General features: G+C 37.8%; 1 protein-coding gene across 4 annotated transcripts in view; it reads right to left on the reverse strand.

The window, feature by feature from the left end:
* The window catches only part of tnip1 (TNFAIP3 interacting protein 1), a 37,431-nt gene that overhangs the window by 16,359 nt on the left and 1,560 nt on the right, over positions 1 to 19,512 (reverse strand). For 3 of the 4 annotated variants that reach the window (XM_041797127.1, XM_041797126.1, XM_041797124.1), the window contains exons 1-10: positions 9,925 to 10,061; positions 8,719 to 8,901; positions 8,017 to 8,160; positions 7,812 to 7,897; positions 7,529 to 7,588; positions 6,627 to 6,836; positions 3,989 to 4,083; positions 3,394 to 3,553; positions 3,080 to 3,172; positions 2,906 to 2,971 (exon numbers count right to left, since the gene is read on the reverse strand). In XM_041797127.1, the coding sequence (XP_041653061.1) occupies positions 2,906 to 2,971; positions 3,080 to 3,172; positions 3,394 to 3,553; positions 3,989 to 4,083; positions 6,627 to 6,836; positions 7,529 to 7,588; positions 7,812 to 7,897; positions 8,017 to 8,160; positions 8,719 to 8,866 (1,062 nt within the window). In that variant the 5' untranslated portion in view covers positions 8,867 to 8,901; positions 9,925 to 10,061. Of the gene's footprint in view, positions 1 to 2,905; positions 2,972 to 3,079; positions 3,173 to 3,393; positions 3,554 to 3,988; positions 4,084 to 6,626; positions 6,837 to 7,528; positions 7,589 to 7,811; positions 7,898 to 8,016; positions 8,161 to 8,718; positions 8,902 to 9,924; positions 10,062 to 19,512 lie in introns of those variants that run through there. The other variant, XM_041797125.1, reaches the window with a different exon arrangement.

Here is a 19,512-nt window from a genome sequence, read left to right on the forward strand (position 1 = left end):
TATCTTAACATTTTCTATATATGTAGCAAGCTGTCCTATGACTATTCAACTAGTGAGCAATCTCCCCTGGCTCTTCCAGCACACATTAAGGTCGCACAAGTCACGTACGCGTATCTGCAGCTGATCAGACAGAGACAGAGACAAAGTCCAGCATTCATTCTGTTAATGTATGAGAAAGGGAGATGTCTAATATAAAATATGAACCTCTCCTGTTACTTTGAACAGTTTTTATGTAGTTGCATCCACAACAACCCTCCTCACGCAGATAGACTGAATGTTGAGTGACACATTTCACATTTCGAATCTTAAATTGTGCTATGCATGAATGTACAGCTTCAAGACACTGATATAAGATCAGGCACTTGCAAAGAGGAAGCAGAGCATAAGTGCTGTGCGTGTGAAGAGAGCAGTGATGCACACAAGCCCATTTGGATGGCAAAGTTTAATTAAATAAGTTCAGTAAAAAAAGCCCTTTTTTACACACAAGCTGAAATTTATTGAAAGAGATGCTATATCTTTGACCTATATGTGTCAAAACTTTGTTAACAATCTCCTACAATGCCTCTGTTATTTTTTCGATCAGAAAAAGGTGCAGGAAAAGCCACACAGACCTTTAAAAAAACACAATTACCACCCTAAATAACAGAGATGCAGATTTGCATGGGATTAGATTACATGTGGACCTACTGTACGTGTGTGCTGAAATCTAGCAGGTAATTTGCCCTGGAATAAAAATGTTACAGGGTCAGGAAAGGGGAGCGTAAGAGGATAAGAAAAGAGAATCACAGGGATAAGAGAAAATGACTGCACTTACACTAGGCAGATGTTAAAGATGTTAGCTGGCTTTACCATTTAAAAATTACAATTAACCACTGATGGACTAGAAAATATGGATCTATTGTCTGGTAGGTTCTTAGCGTTGTTTAATATAGTGAATGCAATGTGAAAACCTCATTGATAAATATGAGTCTGGTTAGGACAACACAGCTAAACTGCTGTAACAGTAAATTTTTCAATTCAATTCAACAAGGTTAATTGGCATGGAAAACCTCATCAGTTTCATTGCCAAAGCAATAAAATATTTCTAATTATATAAGTAACAGATAAGAAGTATTATAATAAGTATAAAAAAATCTGGGTTTAACCTTAAATTATGGTTAAAAATGTAGAAATTCTATTTCTTTAACATACATGTTCATGGTAGTGGTGTGGTGTTAAGAATCTTCTTTGATCACAACAGCTCACATAGTGTGCTGCAACAGTTTCAAACTGCTGAACTTCACCCAGCAAATATGGAAGTTTATTGTTCATACCCACAAATTCTTTTTGTTTGCTGGTGAAAAATGGATAGAACTTGTCTCTGATGTCATTGTATAAAGGACAGGTGGTTAGAAAGTGCAGCTCTGTTTCCACCTCATGCTGGCTGCAGTGGGTGTTGTTCTGCCAACTCTATGACCATCTGAGCCGGCATAATCAGAATTTACTGAAGAACCCCACCTCCTCCTCCCTGTGCCAGAACTGCTGACTAATGACTGTTTCACTGTCACATGAAGTGCACTTTGAACTGCAAATAACAACACTTTCCTCTCATTTTTTTCAAATTAATCAAAAGTTTAACTGAATGAGCATTTTTGTCTAATACAGCCAAGGTGGTAAGTCATAAGTCATGTTTAGATTAATGGTCAAGAGGTGCATCCCCTTAAGATGAAGATGACGCAAGGAATTTTGGGTCGTATTGCCTTCTTTTTAAAATAAAGAATGGTTCAGTGGATGGTCCTGTGTTTGCAAGATTCACAGCAACACAGACCAAGGTCATAAAAGTTTGGGATTTTTTATTAGTGTTTGCTTTTATCTTTTCACTTTCTTTAAAATTTCATTTTAGTTTTTAAAGCTGGTTTGTTAGTTTAGATTAGTTTTAGAGCTGCGCATAAATTGCACATTGTGGACTTTGTTGAACATAATAGAATTTGCCACACAGGAAGATAATTTAAACCTTCTGTCCCTTTGGGAGAGGCCCAAAACTGACTAAGCTTGTATACTGATGTGGCCCATAATCTGAATTGTGTGGCAAATCTTTTTTTTTCATTGATGTAAACACAGATTGTTGACAGTAAATGAAAGTGCCACCACTAGTAAAAGTAGCAAAAGATTTAACAACATTAACAAGCAGACACCCAGTTCATTTAAAAAGACTGAGCATATTACTGTAAATAGAAGTTAAATACAACACGTTACACATATTTTGATGAGCAACTTTAGGAAGAATACAGCCTTAAGTGGCATACACACTACAAGATAACTGTGCTAATTTAGGCCTGAATCCACCTTCCAACCAAAGTCAGCAAAGTCCTGATTTCCTAATGGTTCTAAAGATTATCTAAAGAACGGACTGATAGCCCCTGACAGAGAGAGGAGTTGGACCAAAATTGCAACCACAATATATAACCAGGTAGCTAACAGCTAGCTGCATTTAGTTTGTTTATTCTAAAGTCACACTCCAGATTTGGAGATTTGAGAGAGGAGACTGTAATTGTGAATGACTGTCAGTGTACAGTGTGCTGTGTTTGCCAAGTTGCTGCACATCAGCTACTGTAAGAACAAACCAGTTTAATCTGTGGTTCTTTGCTGTCATTTGTGGGGTCCCTCACATTTCAAAATCTGTTAAGATTTTAACGCTTTTCATGTGTGGCAGGCTTCAGTTAGATGTATGAAAGTGACATCATTACAGAAAATAGAACAACTTTGTCAGACATTTTAAAAGTGAGATTTAAAGTTATTCCTGTTTAAAAGTTTGTGTCATTTAACTAAGTAGATTTTCCCTCATTCAGTCTCATTCTGATACGAACCATGGGCGCAACAACGCCTTCCTAAGACCTTCATAACATCTGTAAAGTCATCACTGTACCTTCTGTTCAAACTGTGACTTCATGGAGTTCCACTGAATGTCCCACTGCTTGTTCACTTCCAGCACCTGTAAGCAGTGCCAGAAAGTGAAACATATGACACCAAACATAAAGGAAACAAATTACACAGAGACTTTCCCCTGTTAACAAACAAGGTAAGAGCACAAAAGACTCACATCCTTTCTTTGCTTCTCCAAAAGTTTGATCTTCTTCTCATACACCTCTACATCACAAGGTTTGGTTGGGGTTTTCTCTGCTGATTTTCCACTCTGGGGGCAAACAAAAGATTCCTAAATCCACAAACTTCATCTTTTACTTTAACTCTACATCATGCAGTTTTTTAAGAGAGGAAATTCTGGTCAGAAGTCTCATGAGAAAACCTTTCATATTTTTCTAAGATTAAATAAAGATTTAAAAAAGCCGAAATTTACTTATATGTTACTGTTAAGTATGAGAAATATTTTTTTCCCTGTATTTCAAATTGAAGTACCTTCTGTGGTGTGCTGGCCTCCATCTTCGGTCGAACAGCAGCAGATTCCTCTTTCACAGGCTCCTCTTTGGCCTCTGGAGCTTCAGAGTCTGATGGCGCTGCAGCTGATGGTGCTGCTGCTCCTCCTGTGACTAGCTCCTTAAGCTTCTGATTCTCCTGTCTGTGTCAGGAAAAAATGAAAGTAACAGTGTTGGTCAGTAAGGTCCCTTCCCAGAGTTTTTTGGTACAGAGTAAGGATCTCCTTTGGGAAGACCCTACGAAACCCGATGAGAGGAGTGACGCCAACAGAAAGCAGAGGAATAATCCCCCACCAGAAGTGAAAGCTTAACCAACAATCAGCATCCAAGTTTAGAAAAAAGTAAGATTATAAAAACAGTGACAAGCAGAAGAGTTACACCACATTAAAAATTCTTTATATACAAAACTGTTCCTTATTTCAGAAAAAGAAATACCACATGGATGAGCTGAAGATTTTTTGGTTACTTAAAGGGAGTATTTTCCAGATTTGGTATTTCTTATAGATTTTGCAATCACATTTATCCTCCAGCAGAAACAAAACAAAGGCAAGTCAAACTTAAGGAGAAGAAAACACTACCTCAGCTGTTCCAAGTCCCGATTCCTGATATCATGATCCTCTTCCATTTTCTTTCGAAGCTCATTGTTCTCCTGTCTGAGCTGCTCACAGAGAGTCTTAAGAAACACAGGCATCATGATAATAAAATGCAGCATTCTGAAGAAAACCTTTAAAATTTTTCGACATCTGTTTAGTGAGAGACATTTTTCTTGAAGGCAAATAATACAAAAAAACAGTGCTCCTTTAATCAGTGGTTCTCTACTGCAGTGTTTCCTTAACTTTTTTCCTGAGGCCCTCTTCTACTCAGATCTAAGAAAAGTTAAGCAGCCTCAGGACACAGCTGGAAAAAGTACGCATCAATTTTAATTATTTTCATTGACAAACTCCCAACAGAATAGGGCTACAGACACTTGTTCTTGATGAAAGATCTATGTATAAATTACCCATTATTATGACAGTGTATTCAGGCCACCAAAAAAAGGATCTGTAAAATTTTCTAGAAAAAAAATATAAATTCTCAAGTTTAAAAAGTCATTAACTTAGGGGAAAAAAAATTCTAAACTTTATAGGTCTTTCATGTATGTCAACCAAAACTTTAAATTTTTAAGATTAGAGAGTTGAAAATCCAACCACTGTTTCTAGTTTGGTTTTATGTACATTTTTGACTTTACAGTGTTGAAAATTTCTGATTTTAAAAACATGACATTTTTAAGATTTTGATGGGTATAGGAGTCTGAATGTATAAGAGTTTGTTTTCTTGTAAACATAGACTTCATAATCTGAAAAAGTTAAATTTTTCCCCAAAATAATTTAATCTTTTTTGCCCCCCTAAAATTATGGATCCTCTTAATTTTTTTAATCTTTGAGGGTTGCCCTTATACACTGTCGTATTTCTTTTGTTTCTAATCATGATTTTAAAAATATATATGTACATCTAATTTTGACAACATCATAGCAGACAGCCCCCAAACCCCTGTTTCTTTTTTTTCCTTGCACACATTTGTGACTACTCAAAAATAGCTTCACGACCTACTTTTGGGTCCCAACCCACCAGCTGAGAACCTCTGATTAAATATCTGATCTACACATCAGGGGAAAAAGAATTTCCATCTGGGTTCCTACACACTTTAAAAATCAAGTTTAAGACTTTTAGGACCTGTATAACACCTGAAATTAGATAAATTAATACCACTTTTGCACGACAAATGGCCAAAAATCAAAGGCATGACATTTCTCATTACACAGAGCTGAATGCTCTGTGTAATGACAAAGACATATCTGGTTATAAACATCACAATTTGATGATTTCTGACACCTTTGAGGCCTCGATTCCATCGATAAGATATGCAGTGATATTCATTATGGTATATGCAACAAGCATTTCTGCTAAAAGAATGATGAAAAATAAATAAATTTAGCTTTAACAAAAGACTAAATACAGGCATGTCTTAACCAAAAAGACTTCCAAAATCTAAGACTTTATACAAGTTAGGGTAAGAATTTAACTTTAAATTCTTAACAAAGACTTTGTATAGCCTTAAATTCCATAAGTCCAGTTTAAGACTTTTTAAGTCTTTTCAAGGATCTGCAGGAACCCAGTTAAACCCCAAAAAATGTTTTGAGATGATTTTGGCAGAATGGAAAATAGGTTTTAACAATAAACTGCACTGAAAATATCAGGCGTAAATTGATTTAAATGCAGGCTTACTGTTGTAACTCAAGATGACAAATCATAATGCATTTCAAATGCTGGTGATGAAATTAACTAAAAGCTTATGATCTGTACTGACAGTTTGTTTGTTCTGCTACTTTGCCTTCATGAACAAACACTGATATTTTATGGAAACCTGCCTTTGCAGTACAATTTCTAAAGTTAAAACTATGTGTACAATACAGCAAAGCTTGTGCTGTGTGGCAGGAGTGATAGTTGTTTATATTTATGTTATGTTCATACAAGTGCCCAACTAATTAAATACACCAAGCACTGCTGCAGAATTTGTGTTTACAAGAAATGAATATCAAACCTCATAAATACAACTACATGTATCATCTGCTTTACTCTGTCTGTGACCTGAGACAAAATACTAATTAAGTCAGAAACAAAGAGAATCCTTGATTTGACCCTTTTTTTTCCAAAGCCATACAAAAATTAAGGATATTTTACTTTAAACATAGTTTTAATTATTGCACAATAAAATGTAAAAATATGGCATGTCATTTAAGCCACTCTTCATTTTGTGTTGAAATGCTTTTAAATGGCTTAAAAAAGAAATGATAACATTATTTGTATTGTATTTTTAAAAACAAGGGTCTTAAAAGTGCTTTGGCATGTTCTGAAGCAAATATCATGACAAAGCAATAGAGCCCAAACATAAAAAAAGGCCAAGACAGCAAAACAACCTAAATATCTACAAAACCTCAACAATAAAATGACCCAAACAAAAATCTGACTCACATATTGTATTAACCTGACAACATGCAACATCATAAGAACCTTAAACATTGATTAAAAATACTAAAAGAAATTACTGACTACACAAAATAAAGTAAAACTTCAAGTTCTTCTGATGGCATCTTGAAGACATTGTTTCAATGTACCGAGCCTGATGGCTGCTTTGTGTGGTGTTTATATCTGTCAGGTGGTCATTGTGTTGCGTACCTGTAGGAGGGAGGTCCTCTGTTCATTCTTTTGGACTTTAGAGGAGAGGTGGTGAAACTCCACAGCCATGCGGCCAAGATGAGCCAGCAGCTGGTTGGGGTTGGACTCTTCTGCGAATATACTGAAGGAGCTCTCCAGTCTCTTCAGCTGGCTCGCCAGCTCGTTGTTCTCCTGAGGCAGGAGGGGGATCACTCCTGCCACTGACCCAGCCTGGAGATACCCACACAGGTGATCCCGTGAGTCAGCCACTCCTTCCTCGCAGGATGACTCATTGGGCGAGCGAGCAATTACTTATGTATTTCAACTATGAAACATCTACATACCAGAGTAGTCATTGTGCTACTATTTCTATGAAAAGCATCAGCTGATTTATTTTAAAGTCAAACCAGTTTTTCCATTTCAATTTGGTCCTCAGTGACTAAACTGTTACCAAATTACCCTACCCAGAAACTGTGCCACAAAAGGCTTTAACATTTCACAATACTTGAAAAACTTTTTCAAAACTTAAGTTGGGATATTTGAGCCTGAAATATGTCTGCATAGTGCCTTATCATCACATCCTCTAGGATGTAGTGAGTGAGTGAATCAGCTGTGCAATTCTAGTCAGTAATAATCCTGGACTTTCCCCAGGCTGACTCAGGCTGAAGCTACTGGTATTATGTTTGCTGGTGAGTCACCACGCTAAGGACATGTTCCCAATATTAAGGACAGTAGTATGGACAGGAACTCTAAATCAAACTAACAAGAATTACAGAAAATAATCCATTCTGAATATCAGCAATAGGGGCAATGCCATATTATAAACATATTGAAGAACTTACGAACTCTTAGAAAGTACAAAAATTTCAGTTTCTGAGTTTTTGTTTTACCATAAATTGTGTCATGAAAATTTGTGTACGTACATTCAAGGCATCAGTAGTCTTCCCCTCCATATTTATGACCTCGAACTCTGTTAAGGCCTCCTGGAAAGACCAAAAAATAAGTATCACTGATACACAGCGTCTGTGTTTTTACTGCTTTGAAAAAATTAGCAATAATGGAAATATCCCCCAGGCTTAAGCAGTCAGATGATATATTCTAGCCCGCTTTCTTTTTGTATCTTTTATTTTTTTTAACAATTTACCAATCATCACAATGTTGATCTGCCTGAACTCAAATCTTTCACATACAGCACAATTGACTTACATTGGGCTTCTCAGGCTGAAGGGTCTTCCCCAAACAGCTTGATTGCTCCTCCTTCTGCTCTAAAGTGGGGTGTAAACACGGTTTACCTGAAATAAAACATACCAATACCAAGGTTTATAAAATCGGATATATAGTTTACTTTAAATAAACAACAAATGCATCTTAAAAGTCAAATCTGTGAGTCCATCAGGTCTGTGCAACCTACTTTGTGTCTCTGTTTGAATGGGCCCTCCTGTACACAGACTGGCAGCAAAGCTGGAGGACTTTAGTGCCTCGTTGTCTCTCACAAGCTCTTCCACTCGCTGCCGAAGCCTCGATGCCTCCGACTGTGACTCTTCCAGCAAATCGCCTGAAAGGTTCAAAGAGATCTTGTCTCTGTCCAGTAGCACTTCACTTGAACTTACCCTGATCTAACTTCAGTTAATCAAAGAGTCGGTTAGGCTCAGTCTATCAGCATGTGCAGTCATCACATACAGCAAAAGGTGTTTGTGAGACTGTAAATGCAAGAAGCACTCCTTTGTTGAACCACTTAAGAAGTAATCAGATCAGGCAGGTAAGCTTTTTTAACACACTACTGATGATGATCTTCAGGTTTTGCAGCATTCCACCTGAGTTCCTGTACAACAGTGTACTTCCTGCTTTCATATATTTACTGTAAATGTATGTAAGCAATTATATAGGGTCTCATGTGACATCTTGATGGGTGTAGCAGCGACAAAATTACACTACTATGAATAATAGTTTACAGGTATATTAATGGCCATCCTTACAAATCTAAATGGAATCTGACCACATAATATCTCTGAATCTTCATGTGGCACACAACAGATGTGAAATGCCAAAGAGAAGCTGGCATTAACCCTTCACATGCAGCACTGAAGTAACCATGCTGTCTTCGTAGACCTACCTAAGCTCTTAAGTCCTTTCATCCGCTCCCTCAGTATGCTGTTCTCCTCCAGGAGCTGCCGATAACTGCTTCCACCTCCAGCCTCCTCCCTGGTCTTGACCTCTCCCCCACCTGGATCATAGATGCGGTATGGGCCTTTCCCTTCCATCGCCGTGGTTCACTTCCTAGACATGGTCCTCTGAACTTTGGAAAGAAGACAAGAACTATTATTATTTAACAGAATGGAAAAGTACCCAACAGAAACTAGCAGGGTGGCTGGCCTTTACAGAAAACAGAAAGAGTTAATAACAAGGATTTATAAGCGAGACATACTGTCTTGGAATAGGAGAAGCAATTTGAGACGGGTTTTTTACTGTATAGGAAAAAGTCGCCTTTCAATATTATTGTTCATAGAGGAAATTTAAATGTCACAAACATCAACATCCAAATCTTAATCCAGAGGAAGTGAGAAGTTGAACAGCTTCAATGACAGTTCAACATGAGAAAAGAAATACTAAGCATAGTCCTGAAACCCCCTTGAGCTACTACTTCTGTAGCAATACTGCAACCACGGAAAGATAAGAAAAAATTGGTAACTATTACTTCTTGCTATCAAATAGCCACTCAGGCATGCTACTGTATGAATTCAGAGTTACCCACCTAGAAGAACCCTTTAACATTTATCCCAGCTGATATTTTACAATAGGACGAGTGAACAATCTTAAAAGCCAGGTGAAATAGGATAAAGACAACCCGACAGCACTGAGAGGACAAAAACGGCAACAATTTCATCATAAAGCCACCCTACCAGAGTGAAACATATGGCAAGAAATGTGCTAACGTTTGTCATGGCTAAATATGACAACTACAACGTTCACATCCGAGGAAAAGGGACAAAAGCAAAGGTAAAAATAAGATATATAACGCGAATCCCGCTAACAAACATCTTCCCAACAGACGACAGTCAAATACAGCACAATCTAGCTAGTGATAGCTACCTTGATTGGCTGAAGAAGGCTAATATTAGTTTTCGCTGTTGTCATGCAAATTGCTAGCAACATTCTCGTTAGCAGTCGGCTAGCTAACACTAGGTGACAGTGCGGGACAGGCAGCCGCTAGCTCCTCTTTTTAAACCTCTACAGATACTTGAATTGATGCAGTAAGTCGGTCTGAAAGTGAAGTTTAACGACAAATAAAAGAACAAAGAGGTGTCTTTTGTCTGGATACCTTTCAGCTCGCAGTGGCCTCTCGTCTCTCTGCCCAGACATCTATTGCGGAAGTGGTCTACTGCTCTGTGCTGTAACCTGGGAAATTCCAGCTCACAACGTTTGATGTAAACAGCGATGATTGACAGGTCAGCGGACCAATCAGCGATCAGTCCACTGTCAGCGGGGCACCAACAGGAGTCAGTGCTCGTAATGTAAACACTGGGGCAAAATGCTTGGAATATTCCTGTTTCATGACAGAGATTTTACCGAAATTCTCAAGCCTGTTCAAATAATGGAATCTTAAATGTGAATATCTATATGTCTTAAAATACGCATTTTTACCAGGCTTTGTAAAACAGACAATAAAACAATATCCGTTTTTTCTCAGTTACCATTTTATTCAAACAAAAACGTTTTATTCGTTTATTCTTTAAAATTCACCCTAAATAGACCAGGAAACAAGTCAGCTATTTTTAGTGAATGGCCTTTTATTCATTGAAGACTCTAGAGAAGGGGCTGCTGGGGGTTTCTGTTCTTGCATCACATATTTCCTCTGAACTGAGAGCTCAAAGGCCTTTCACAAGTAACAGCAAGTTTCTTTGCTCAGCACTAACATAGAATATGATAGTACTTTTTTAATATAAGGACTGGCAAAGAAAAAAGAACACAGGTTTTTATAAATGGTAATGAATAAAATCTAAAGATATAAATAATTAAATATAGTGCCCATAAGATGTATTCACCCCCTTGGATGTTTTATCCTTTTATTGATTTTTATAAATCAGCCATGGTCAGTAAAATTTGTAATTTTTCTACAAACAAAATTACAAAAAATATCACTGTCTACAAATCAGTGTCAATTAAATAAAAATATGTAAGATGAAAAAATGACTGTAAATATGGTAGACAGTAAACATTGCATATCACCACAAAAACACCATCTCCAATGTGAAGCTGGCCCTGAGAGGCTTGTAAAGGTAGAGGGGAAAATGAATGCGACAAAACACAGGAAAATTCTGGAGAAATTTTTTATTCACTCTGCAAGAGAACATGCAGCCAAAGGTGCATTTACTAAATACTGACTTGAGGGGGTGAATATTTATACAATCACATTTTTTTACCTTACACATTTTCATTTAATTGATATCACTTTATAGTTCTGTAAATTTGTTTTCAATTTGACATTAAAGAGTTTTTTTTTTTTTTTTTTTTTGGTCTCTTTTGTCAAAAAAGCCAAATTATATTGACCATAATTGATTTTCTGAAACATTGAAGGGTTTGAAAACTTTTTATAGGGACTGTATTATTGCTAAATATCATGTTGTTAGTTTATGATGTCTTGTTCATATATGAGTTGCCTTAAGTTGCCTTAACTGGTCTCTCTTATGTTGTGGTTGCTGTTGTCATTTCATTTTTGAATGAAAAGGGAACATCTTTTCTCCACCACAGACACATGTAACACTGTGCACTAATGCTCAATTGTGTTACGTTAACGTTTTAAACTGAGATACAGCCCAGCTTGTCCACAAGGCATTTGGGGTTTGACAGGATATTTTAGAGAGTAGTTTCTTAAGATTTTCATAAATTACTTAAAAGAGTAAAATACAAGCACAAATATTCATCATACGTCAATATGTTGCTAAGTTTGGCAGATTTAATGAAGGCAAAATTGTAGTGAATGATGAGTCGTCTCTAAAAAGAACTTCAGTTCCCGTCACTTGTTTTTTTCCTCATTCCACTTTCTTCCTCCAAGTATTCGTGACTTCCCCTACTTAAAGAGGATCAAGACTTCTACGCTGAGAAACAATTGTCTCATGGATTTCTTGATTCAGCTCTGAGAGCTTTGAATTGATATTTCGGATTTGTATAAGATGAAAATAGAACACTGCAAGGCTCGAATGACTTATGTTCTCAGGCATGACATACAGTCATGGACGAAAATATTGGCACCCCTGGAATTTTTCCAGAAAATACATCATTTCTCCCAGAAATTGTTTCAATCAACAAATATTTTTGGTATACATGTGTTCATTGCCTTTATGTGCATTGGAACAACACAAAAAAATCAGAAGAAAAAAGACAAAATTGACATAATTTTAAACAAAACCCCAAAAATATGCCGGACAAAATTATTGGCACCCTCAACTTAATATTTGGTTGCACAACCTTGGAAAAAAATAACTGAAACCAATCGCTTCCTATAACCATCAACAAGCTTCTTACACCTCTCAACTGGAATTTTGGACCACTCTTCTTTTGCAAACTGCTCCAGGTCTCTCAGATTTGAAGGGTGCTTCTTGCAACAGCAGTTTTTAGATCTCTCCATAGGTTTTCAATGGTATTTAGATCTGGACTTATTACTGGCCACTTCAGAACTCTCCAGCTTTGTCTCCATCCATTTCTCAGTGCTTTTTGAGGTATGTTTGGGGTCATTGTCCTGCTGGAACACCCATGACCTCTGCTGTAGACTCAGCTTTCTGACACTAGGCCCTACATTGCGGCCCAACAATTTTTGATAGTCTCAGATTTTATGATTCCTTGCACACAGTCAAGGCACCCAGTGCCAGAGGCAGCAAAATAACCCCAAAACATCCTTGAACCTCCACCATGTTTGACTGTAGGTACTGTGTTCTTTTCTTTGCAGGCCTCATTCCATTTTCTGTAAACAGTAGATTGACCTGCTTTTCCAAAAAGCTTTACCTTAATCGCATCTGTCCACAAAATGTTCTCCCAGAAGGATTGAGGCTTACTCAGGTACATTTTTGCAGACTCCAGTCTGGCTTTTTTATGTCTCTTTGTCAGCAGTGGGGTTCTCCTCGGTCTCCTGCCATAGCACTTCATCTCATTCAGATGACCACGTATGGTCCAAGCTGACACTTTTGCACCCTGACTCTGCAGGACAGCCTGAATTTGTGTGGAAGTTGACTGAGGATGTTTATCCACCATTCCAACTATCCTGTGTTGCATTCTTTTGTCAGTATTTCTCTTCCGTCCACATCCAGGGAGAGTAGCCACAGTTCCATGGGTTATAAACTTCTTGATTATATTACACACAGTGGACAAAGGAATTTCAAGATCTCTGGAAATGGTCTTGAAACCTTGACATTGTTCATATTTTTCCACAATTTTGCTTCCCAAGTCCTCAGACAATTCTCGGCTCCTCTTTCTCTCCTCCATGCTTGTTGTGACACACACAGCCACACAACACAAAGGTTGAGTCAACTTTTAGACATTCTAACTGGCTTCAGGTGTGATTTCTAGATTACCAGCACCTGTTACTGCCACAGGTGAGTTTAAATGGGCATCACATGCTTGAAACAAAATGATTTACCCACAGTTTTAAAAGGGTGCCAATAATTTTGTCCGGCCCATTTTTTTTTAGTTTTGTGTAGTTATGTCAATTTTGTCTTTTTTCTTCTGATTTTTTGTGTTATTCCAATGCACATGAAGGAAACAAACATTTGTAAACCAAAAACATTTTTGATTGCAACAATTTCTGGGAGAAATGGTGTATTTTCTGGAAAAATTCCAGGGGTGCCAATATTTTCATCCACGACTGTAATCATTAAAATATCTAACACACACAGCAAAATCGTCAGTGTTAGATTAACACAGTGTTAAATCTAATACTAGAAAAGTGTGTATATGTGTCCACACTTTTCAGTGTTACTTTTTTTTTACCCTGAACCAGTGTTACTGCAACACTGTATGGTGTCAAAAATTTACACTCGTGAACACTAAGTAGTGTTGATAGTACTCGACGCCGGCGTCAGTGTTAAAAAATTAACACTAAGGAGTGTATTAAAATTAATTTCAGCAGGTGTAAAATACCGTGGCAAGCAACTCCCCCTCTTCCACCAACCTGATAATAACAAGAAACAAGACATGTAAGTTACACAATATAGGAGTCCGTTATCAGACATAATAACTGCCACTTCACATTGTGAGATATTTGACAGCTATCAAAAAGTCATGAGGCAGACTCAAAGATAAAACTTGTCCTGAGATATCAAGCTTACAAAGTTACAAGATATATGTCACCACAGCCAGGACTTGACCAACCTAGAAGACAACTACACTCATGGTGCAAAAGTGTTTATGCATCAAAAACTTAGGAACTCAAGATAATTCAAGAAACATGTGCAAGTGAATCCCAGCAGTGACCCCTGTACAACAGGCAACATCTAAACACAGCTAATCATCTAAATACACCTAAAACAGCTGAAACCCAGCTTAATGTTCTGCGCTAAGGCATGATGGGAAAACTCTGCCCCCCAGATTTGAAATTGCAGTAGGTGGGGCTTGGATTAACTGACTCTCTACAGTGTTGGAATAACACTGGTTGATTTAACACTGTGAAATAACTCCAACACTGAAGACCATTTACTCTGAATGGAGTTAAAATAACACTTTGAGTGTTAAAATCAACACTGAAATGTTTAACACTGAGAATTCAACACTCCAGTTTTTGCTGTGCAGTTTCAGAGTTAGTGTTAGATGAGTATCTCTGCTCAGCACACAGTAAGGTGCTATTTTTGTTTTGTTAAATGTTCAGAGGGTCCCTAACTAACCTGACTGGATCATTCAGAGCAATAGTGACATCTTGTGGGAATGCCAATTTTCAAGCTGGTCATTTTTGGTTTAAGGATACATAATAAGCATGATAAGGATATCACACGATATAAAAAGTTCTGCTGATATTTACAGTTGATTGTAAATGATTAATGTCATTGAAATAACATTGAGTTATATTGTTTCAAATCTCGCCATGCAAGGCCTCCTGTGAGATTTACCATAACACTCGGTTTAGAATGTGCCACTGGAAAATCTCCATTTGAAGGGCCCCTCATCCTTCACCCTACCCCTCTATTCCAACAAGATTTGGCCCCCCAAACCCACCTACACATATGAGGTATGGCGTTTAAAAAGAAGACTGATGCTGTAATACAGTTTTATTGAACATACTGCAAACACTTTTCAGCTCCCATCTCTTTAAATCTCCTCCCCTTCTGCATCAAACACAGCTGCATACAGGTCTTCCACTGATCAAAGCAGTACAGCAGGTCTTCTTTGGACAGTTGTCTCAGAACCTCTGTCATTCTTTTCCTAACTTCTGACAAAACTCACAAAACGATTTGATCTTAGGAAAAAGGAAGAAGTCACATGGTTATAGATCAGGTGAATAGGGAGGGTGATCAAACACTGATCTGTTTTTAGGACAGAAACTGCTTTACTGAGAGCGCAGAGTGAGCTGGCGCATTGTCCTGATGAAGAATGAAACCATGTTTCCACAACCCTGATGTCTTTCTTCTGACTTTTTCTCACAGTTTTTCTACAACCTGTTTGTACACCGCGTTCCACATTATTATGCAAACAAAATTTTTCTCTGATTTTCCTAAATATTAATGCAAATGACAGTCAGAATATTTTTCAAGTCATCAGCCATTAGAGCATAATTCACATGTTTTTAAACAAACAAACATAATGACAAAAATCATAAAAAAATAAAAATAAAAACCTCAAAATGCACTGTTCCACATTATTAAGCACAACAGCTTTTTAAAACATTTTATAGATTGTAAAGAACTGAAAATGGTCATTTGTAGAAACTGCAGCATCAGGGGGTCATATTTACTGAAATCAAAGCTATTTCAATCAAAAACATCTTAACAGGTTAAGTCCCATGTTAACATAGGAGCCCTTCTTTGATATCACCTTCACTGTTCTTGCATCCATTGAACGTGTGAGTTTTTGGAGAGTTTCTGCTAGAATTTTTTTTGCAGGATGTCAGAATATCCTCCCAGAGCTGCTGTTTTGATGTGAACTGCCTCCCACCCTCATAGATCTTTAGCTTGAGGATGCTCCAAAGGTTCTCAGTAGGGTTGAGGTCAGGGGAGCATGGGGGCCACACCATGAGTTTCTCTCCTTTTATGCCCATAGCAGCCAATGACACAGAGGTATTCTTTGCAGCATGAGATGGAGCATTGTCATGCTTGAAGAAAATTTTGCTACAGAAGGCACGATTCTCTTTTTGTACCATGGAAGAAAGTGGTCAGTCAGAAACTCTATATACTTTGCCAAGGTCATTTTCACACCTTTAGGGACCCTAAAGGGGCCTATCAGCTCTCTCCTCATGATTCTGGCCCAAACATGACTCCGCCCCCTCCTTGTTGACATCCCGGCCTCATTGGGACATGGTGGCCATCCACCAACCATCCACTACTCCTCCATCTGGACCATCCAGGGTTGCACAGCACTCATCAGTCAACAAGACTGTTTGAAAATAAGTCTTCATGAATTTCTGGGACCACTGCAACCATTTCTGCTTGTGAGCACTGGTTAGGGGTGGCTGAATAGTAGGTTTATACACGACTGCAAGCCTCTGGAGGATCCTACACCTTGAGGTTGGTGGGACTCCAGAGGCACTAGCAGCTTCAAATACTTGTTTGCTGCTTTGTAATGGCATTTTAGCATCTGCTCTCTTAATTGATGTATTTGTCCGTCAGAAACCTTCCTCATTATGTCTTTATCTGCACAAACCCATCTGTGCTCTGAATCAGCCTCAAATTTCTTCACAGTACGATGATCATGCTTAATTTTTCCTGAAATATCGAATGTTTTCATTCCTTGTCCAAGGCATTACACTATTTGACACTTTTCAGCAGCAGAGAGATCATTTTTCTTTCCCATATTGCTGAAACCTGTGGCCTGCTTAATAATGTGGAACATGTGGAAAAGTGCATTTTGAGGTTTTTATTTTTAGAAAAATAATAGTTATCACTATGAAGTTTGTTCAGAAACATTTGAATTATACTCTAACTGTTGATAACTTGAAAAATATTATGACTGTCATTTGCATTGATATTTAGAAAATCAGAGAAAAACGTTGTTTGCATAATAGTGTGGAACGCGGTGTAATAGAGTTGATTCACCTACTGGAACCCACTCCTCCAAAATTATACCCTTTATGTCAAAGAAACAACATGGAGTATAGTTTAGACTTGCTTTGCCGTGCTTTCTTCAACACCCTAAAAAGCCATGCATGTTAATAACTTCATACTTAATAACTGTTTTATCATGGTTTTAGTCAAAATGTTAAAATCTAACCTTTGCAGCCTGAAAACAAACAAAGCCTTGAGCCTCCTGAGATCTTTGGCACCCCCTTGGGCCCTAGACCCCAAGTTGCAAACCAATGGAGTAGGGCTTTGTGGGGAATTAGAAATGAGTGTTGGTGTTCCTAAAGATGAAAATAAAGAGTAAATATGACCTTATCCATATGGATAAAAGGAATATAAAAATATCTTCATGTCAGATATTGGACAGCATCTCATATCCCGCATCCCTGTGGCCTCCAAAATGAAGAAGAAAAAAAAAACTCCATGATGACCTATGGTTTTTGTAGCATTGGTCAAGGATGTTTTCCAAGGAAGTTCTATGTCAAACAGGAAATACCCTTTTTGCTTGTTTTATTACCCAATGACGTGGATTACGGTCAGTCAAAGTAATTGGAATCACACTTTGCTTTTTCTATTTACAAATGTCATTTATTTCTACTTGTGTTCTGCATGTGAGGTCACAGTGATGGGGTTCAGTTAACATAAAGACCTCTTGAATTAAGAGTCCTGCTCAGATAGGCCTTCACTGACAGTGGTCGTCACGGAAAATCACAATGACACCAAATACAGTGTCTTGAAATTCAATCAATATATGATAAATGAAGTGATATCATTAATTTAGGAGTAAATCATTTAGCTAGTGGACACACGTAATGGGTGCATTTTATATTTGTGTCTGCTTATAGAACAATAAACTATTCAGACAATCATTTTATTGTGGATATTTAACTTGATCGGCTTAAAATCAACTGGCATGTCCCGTGTTTAATTTTAAAGTACATAAAAGAACAGTAATATTTCAGATCTCATTGGAAGCAGCCGTGTCCTGTTGGCTGGAAAATCCCTCTTAAAAAATGTGTGAATGTTTTCCCTAAAGAGTCATTCACTGGCTACAGGAAAAAGCAAACTGTTCACACACAGAAGTTGTTTTCCCTCCATCCTGCCACCAAACACCTTGTCCTTGTTAAGAGCTGCACAATATTTCAATGTAAGGCTGAAATAGAAAGCAGGCTGAGCTTGACAGCGTAAAACAAAAAAACATTCAGGATTCAGGAAATGTTCCCTTCATTTAATCCTCCTTATAACTAATTAGATGCTTTGTTTTCCCCTCCTACGTTGTGTCTTTAAGAAATTTTAAGTTTTTCTTATTTTACTGAGACAAAAGAGAGAACAGATGACATGTTGGTAAGAATCAATGCTGAAACATTCAAGAACAGCACATTCACCCTGCTGGGACATTAGGAAAGTCCAGTTTTCACCCCTTATAATAGCAGAAACCAGCAGCTGATAGTCATTAGTTCTGTGCCACTTTATACAAACATGTTTTTGTCAGCCATCGTCTCAAGGCCTCAGATGTGGGGCAAAATAACAGCAAAGTGTCTACAGTGCAATAAGTATTCAGACCACCTTCACTTTTTCAATTTTGTTATGTTGCAGCCTGATGTAACAGTCGAAAAAGTATATTTTTTAAATTCGCATTAATCTACACTCAGTTCCCCAAAATCACAAAGTGATAAAATGATTTAAAAAATTTTTTTGCAAATTAATTGGAAGTAAAAAACTGAAATATTACATTGACATGAACAGTCAGATTCTTTGCATAAACATTAAAAATGTAGCTCAGGTCCCTCCCATTTCTCTTATTACAATGTTACAGTGTCATTTAGCAGACTTTTTGTCCAAAGCAACATATGTGTGAAGTGCAACACAAGCAAAGATCAAGATAGGTGGAAGCATCATCAGTAAATGCCACAAAGTGCTTCAAGTCCAATCGGACACAAGTGCTTCCATGCAGACCTGGGCACAAATCCTCAGAAGCTATCAGAGAACCGTTTGGGCCCGGATAGAAAGTGACAGGACCAATCAGCAACGAGGGGCAGTACTTTCAGGCACGGCAGAGTCGTGACGCAAACAAGCAGCAGCAACAGGCCGGTGCAATTATGGCGGAAGAGCTCAGTGTGGATTCTGCTGAAGCATAAGTTTTATCAGAACTTGATGACATTTCTTCACTAAAAGAAGAACAAAGAACAGCAGTGAGTTGTTTTCTTTTCAAAAACGACAAAAGTCAAGTACTTAGTCTATAGTCGCCATGTTTCGGGTTGCGTAGGGCATGCGTAGCTTTTGATAGCTGCTACGTCCTGTGTTTTGTTGCTCTGATTGTAGAGACGTGACAGACAGAACATCCACCCAATCACACTCCAAGTTTTTTTCAAAGCCTTTGCCTTTTCTCAAACGTTTCCTATTGAAGCTTTCCCATGTGTTTCACACATCCATCTGGCGTGTCAAGTTAGGGTCTTTAGCATTCTCGTGAAAGTAGAAAGGGACTCATCGGATCAAATGAAGTTGGGTAAATCATTCTACCATTGAGGGAAAACAGAGTAGCATAGGCGAGCTAGGGATTTAGAGGCCTGATGTAATGGAAATACCAGCCGCCTTTAGACATCTGAGCGTACTGGGTGAGAAGACATGCAGACCTGAACGGGGGATTCCAG

The sequence above is a fragment of the Cheilinus undulatus genome, linkage group 10 (genome assembly GCF_018320785.1).
Source record: "Cheilinus undulatus linkage group 10, ASM1832078v1, whole genome shotgun sequence".
Classification (NCBI taxonomy): domain Eukaryota; kingdom Metazoa; phylum Chordata; class Actinopteri; order Labriformes; family Labridae; genus Cheilinus; species Cheilinus undulatus.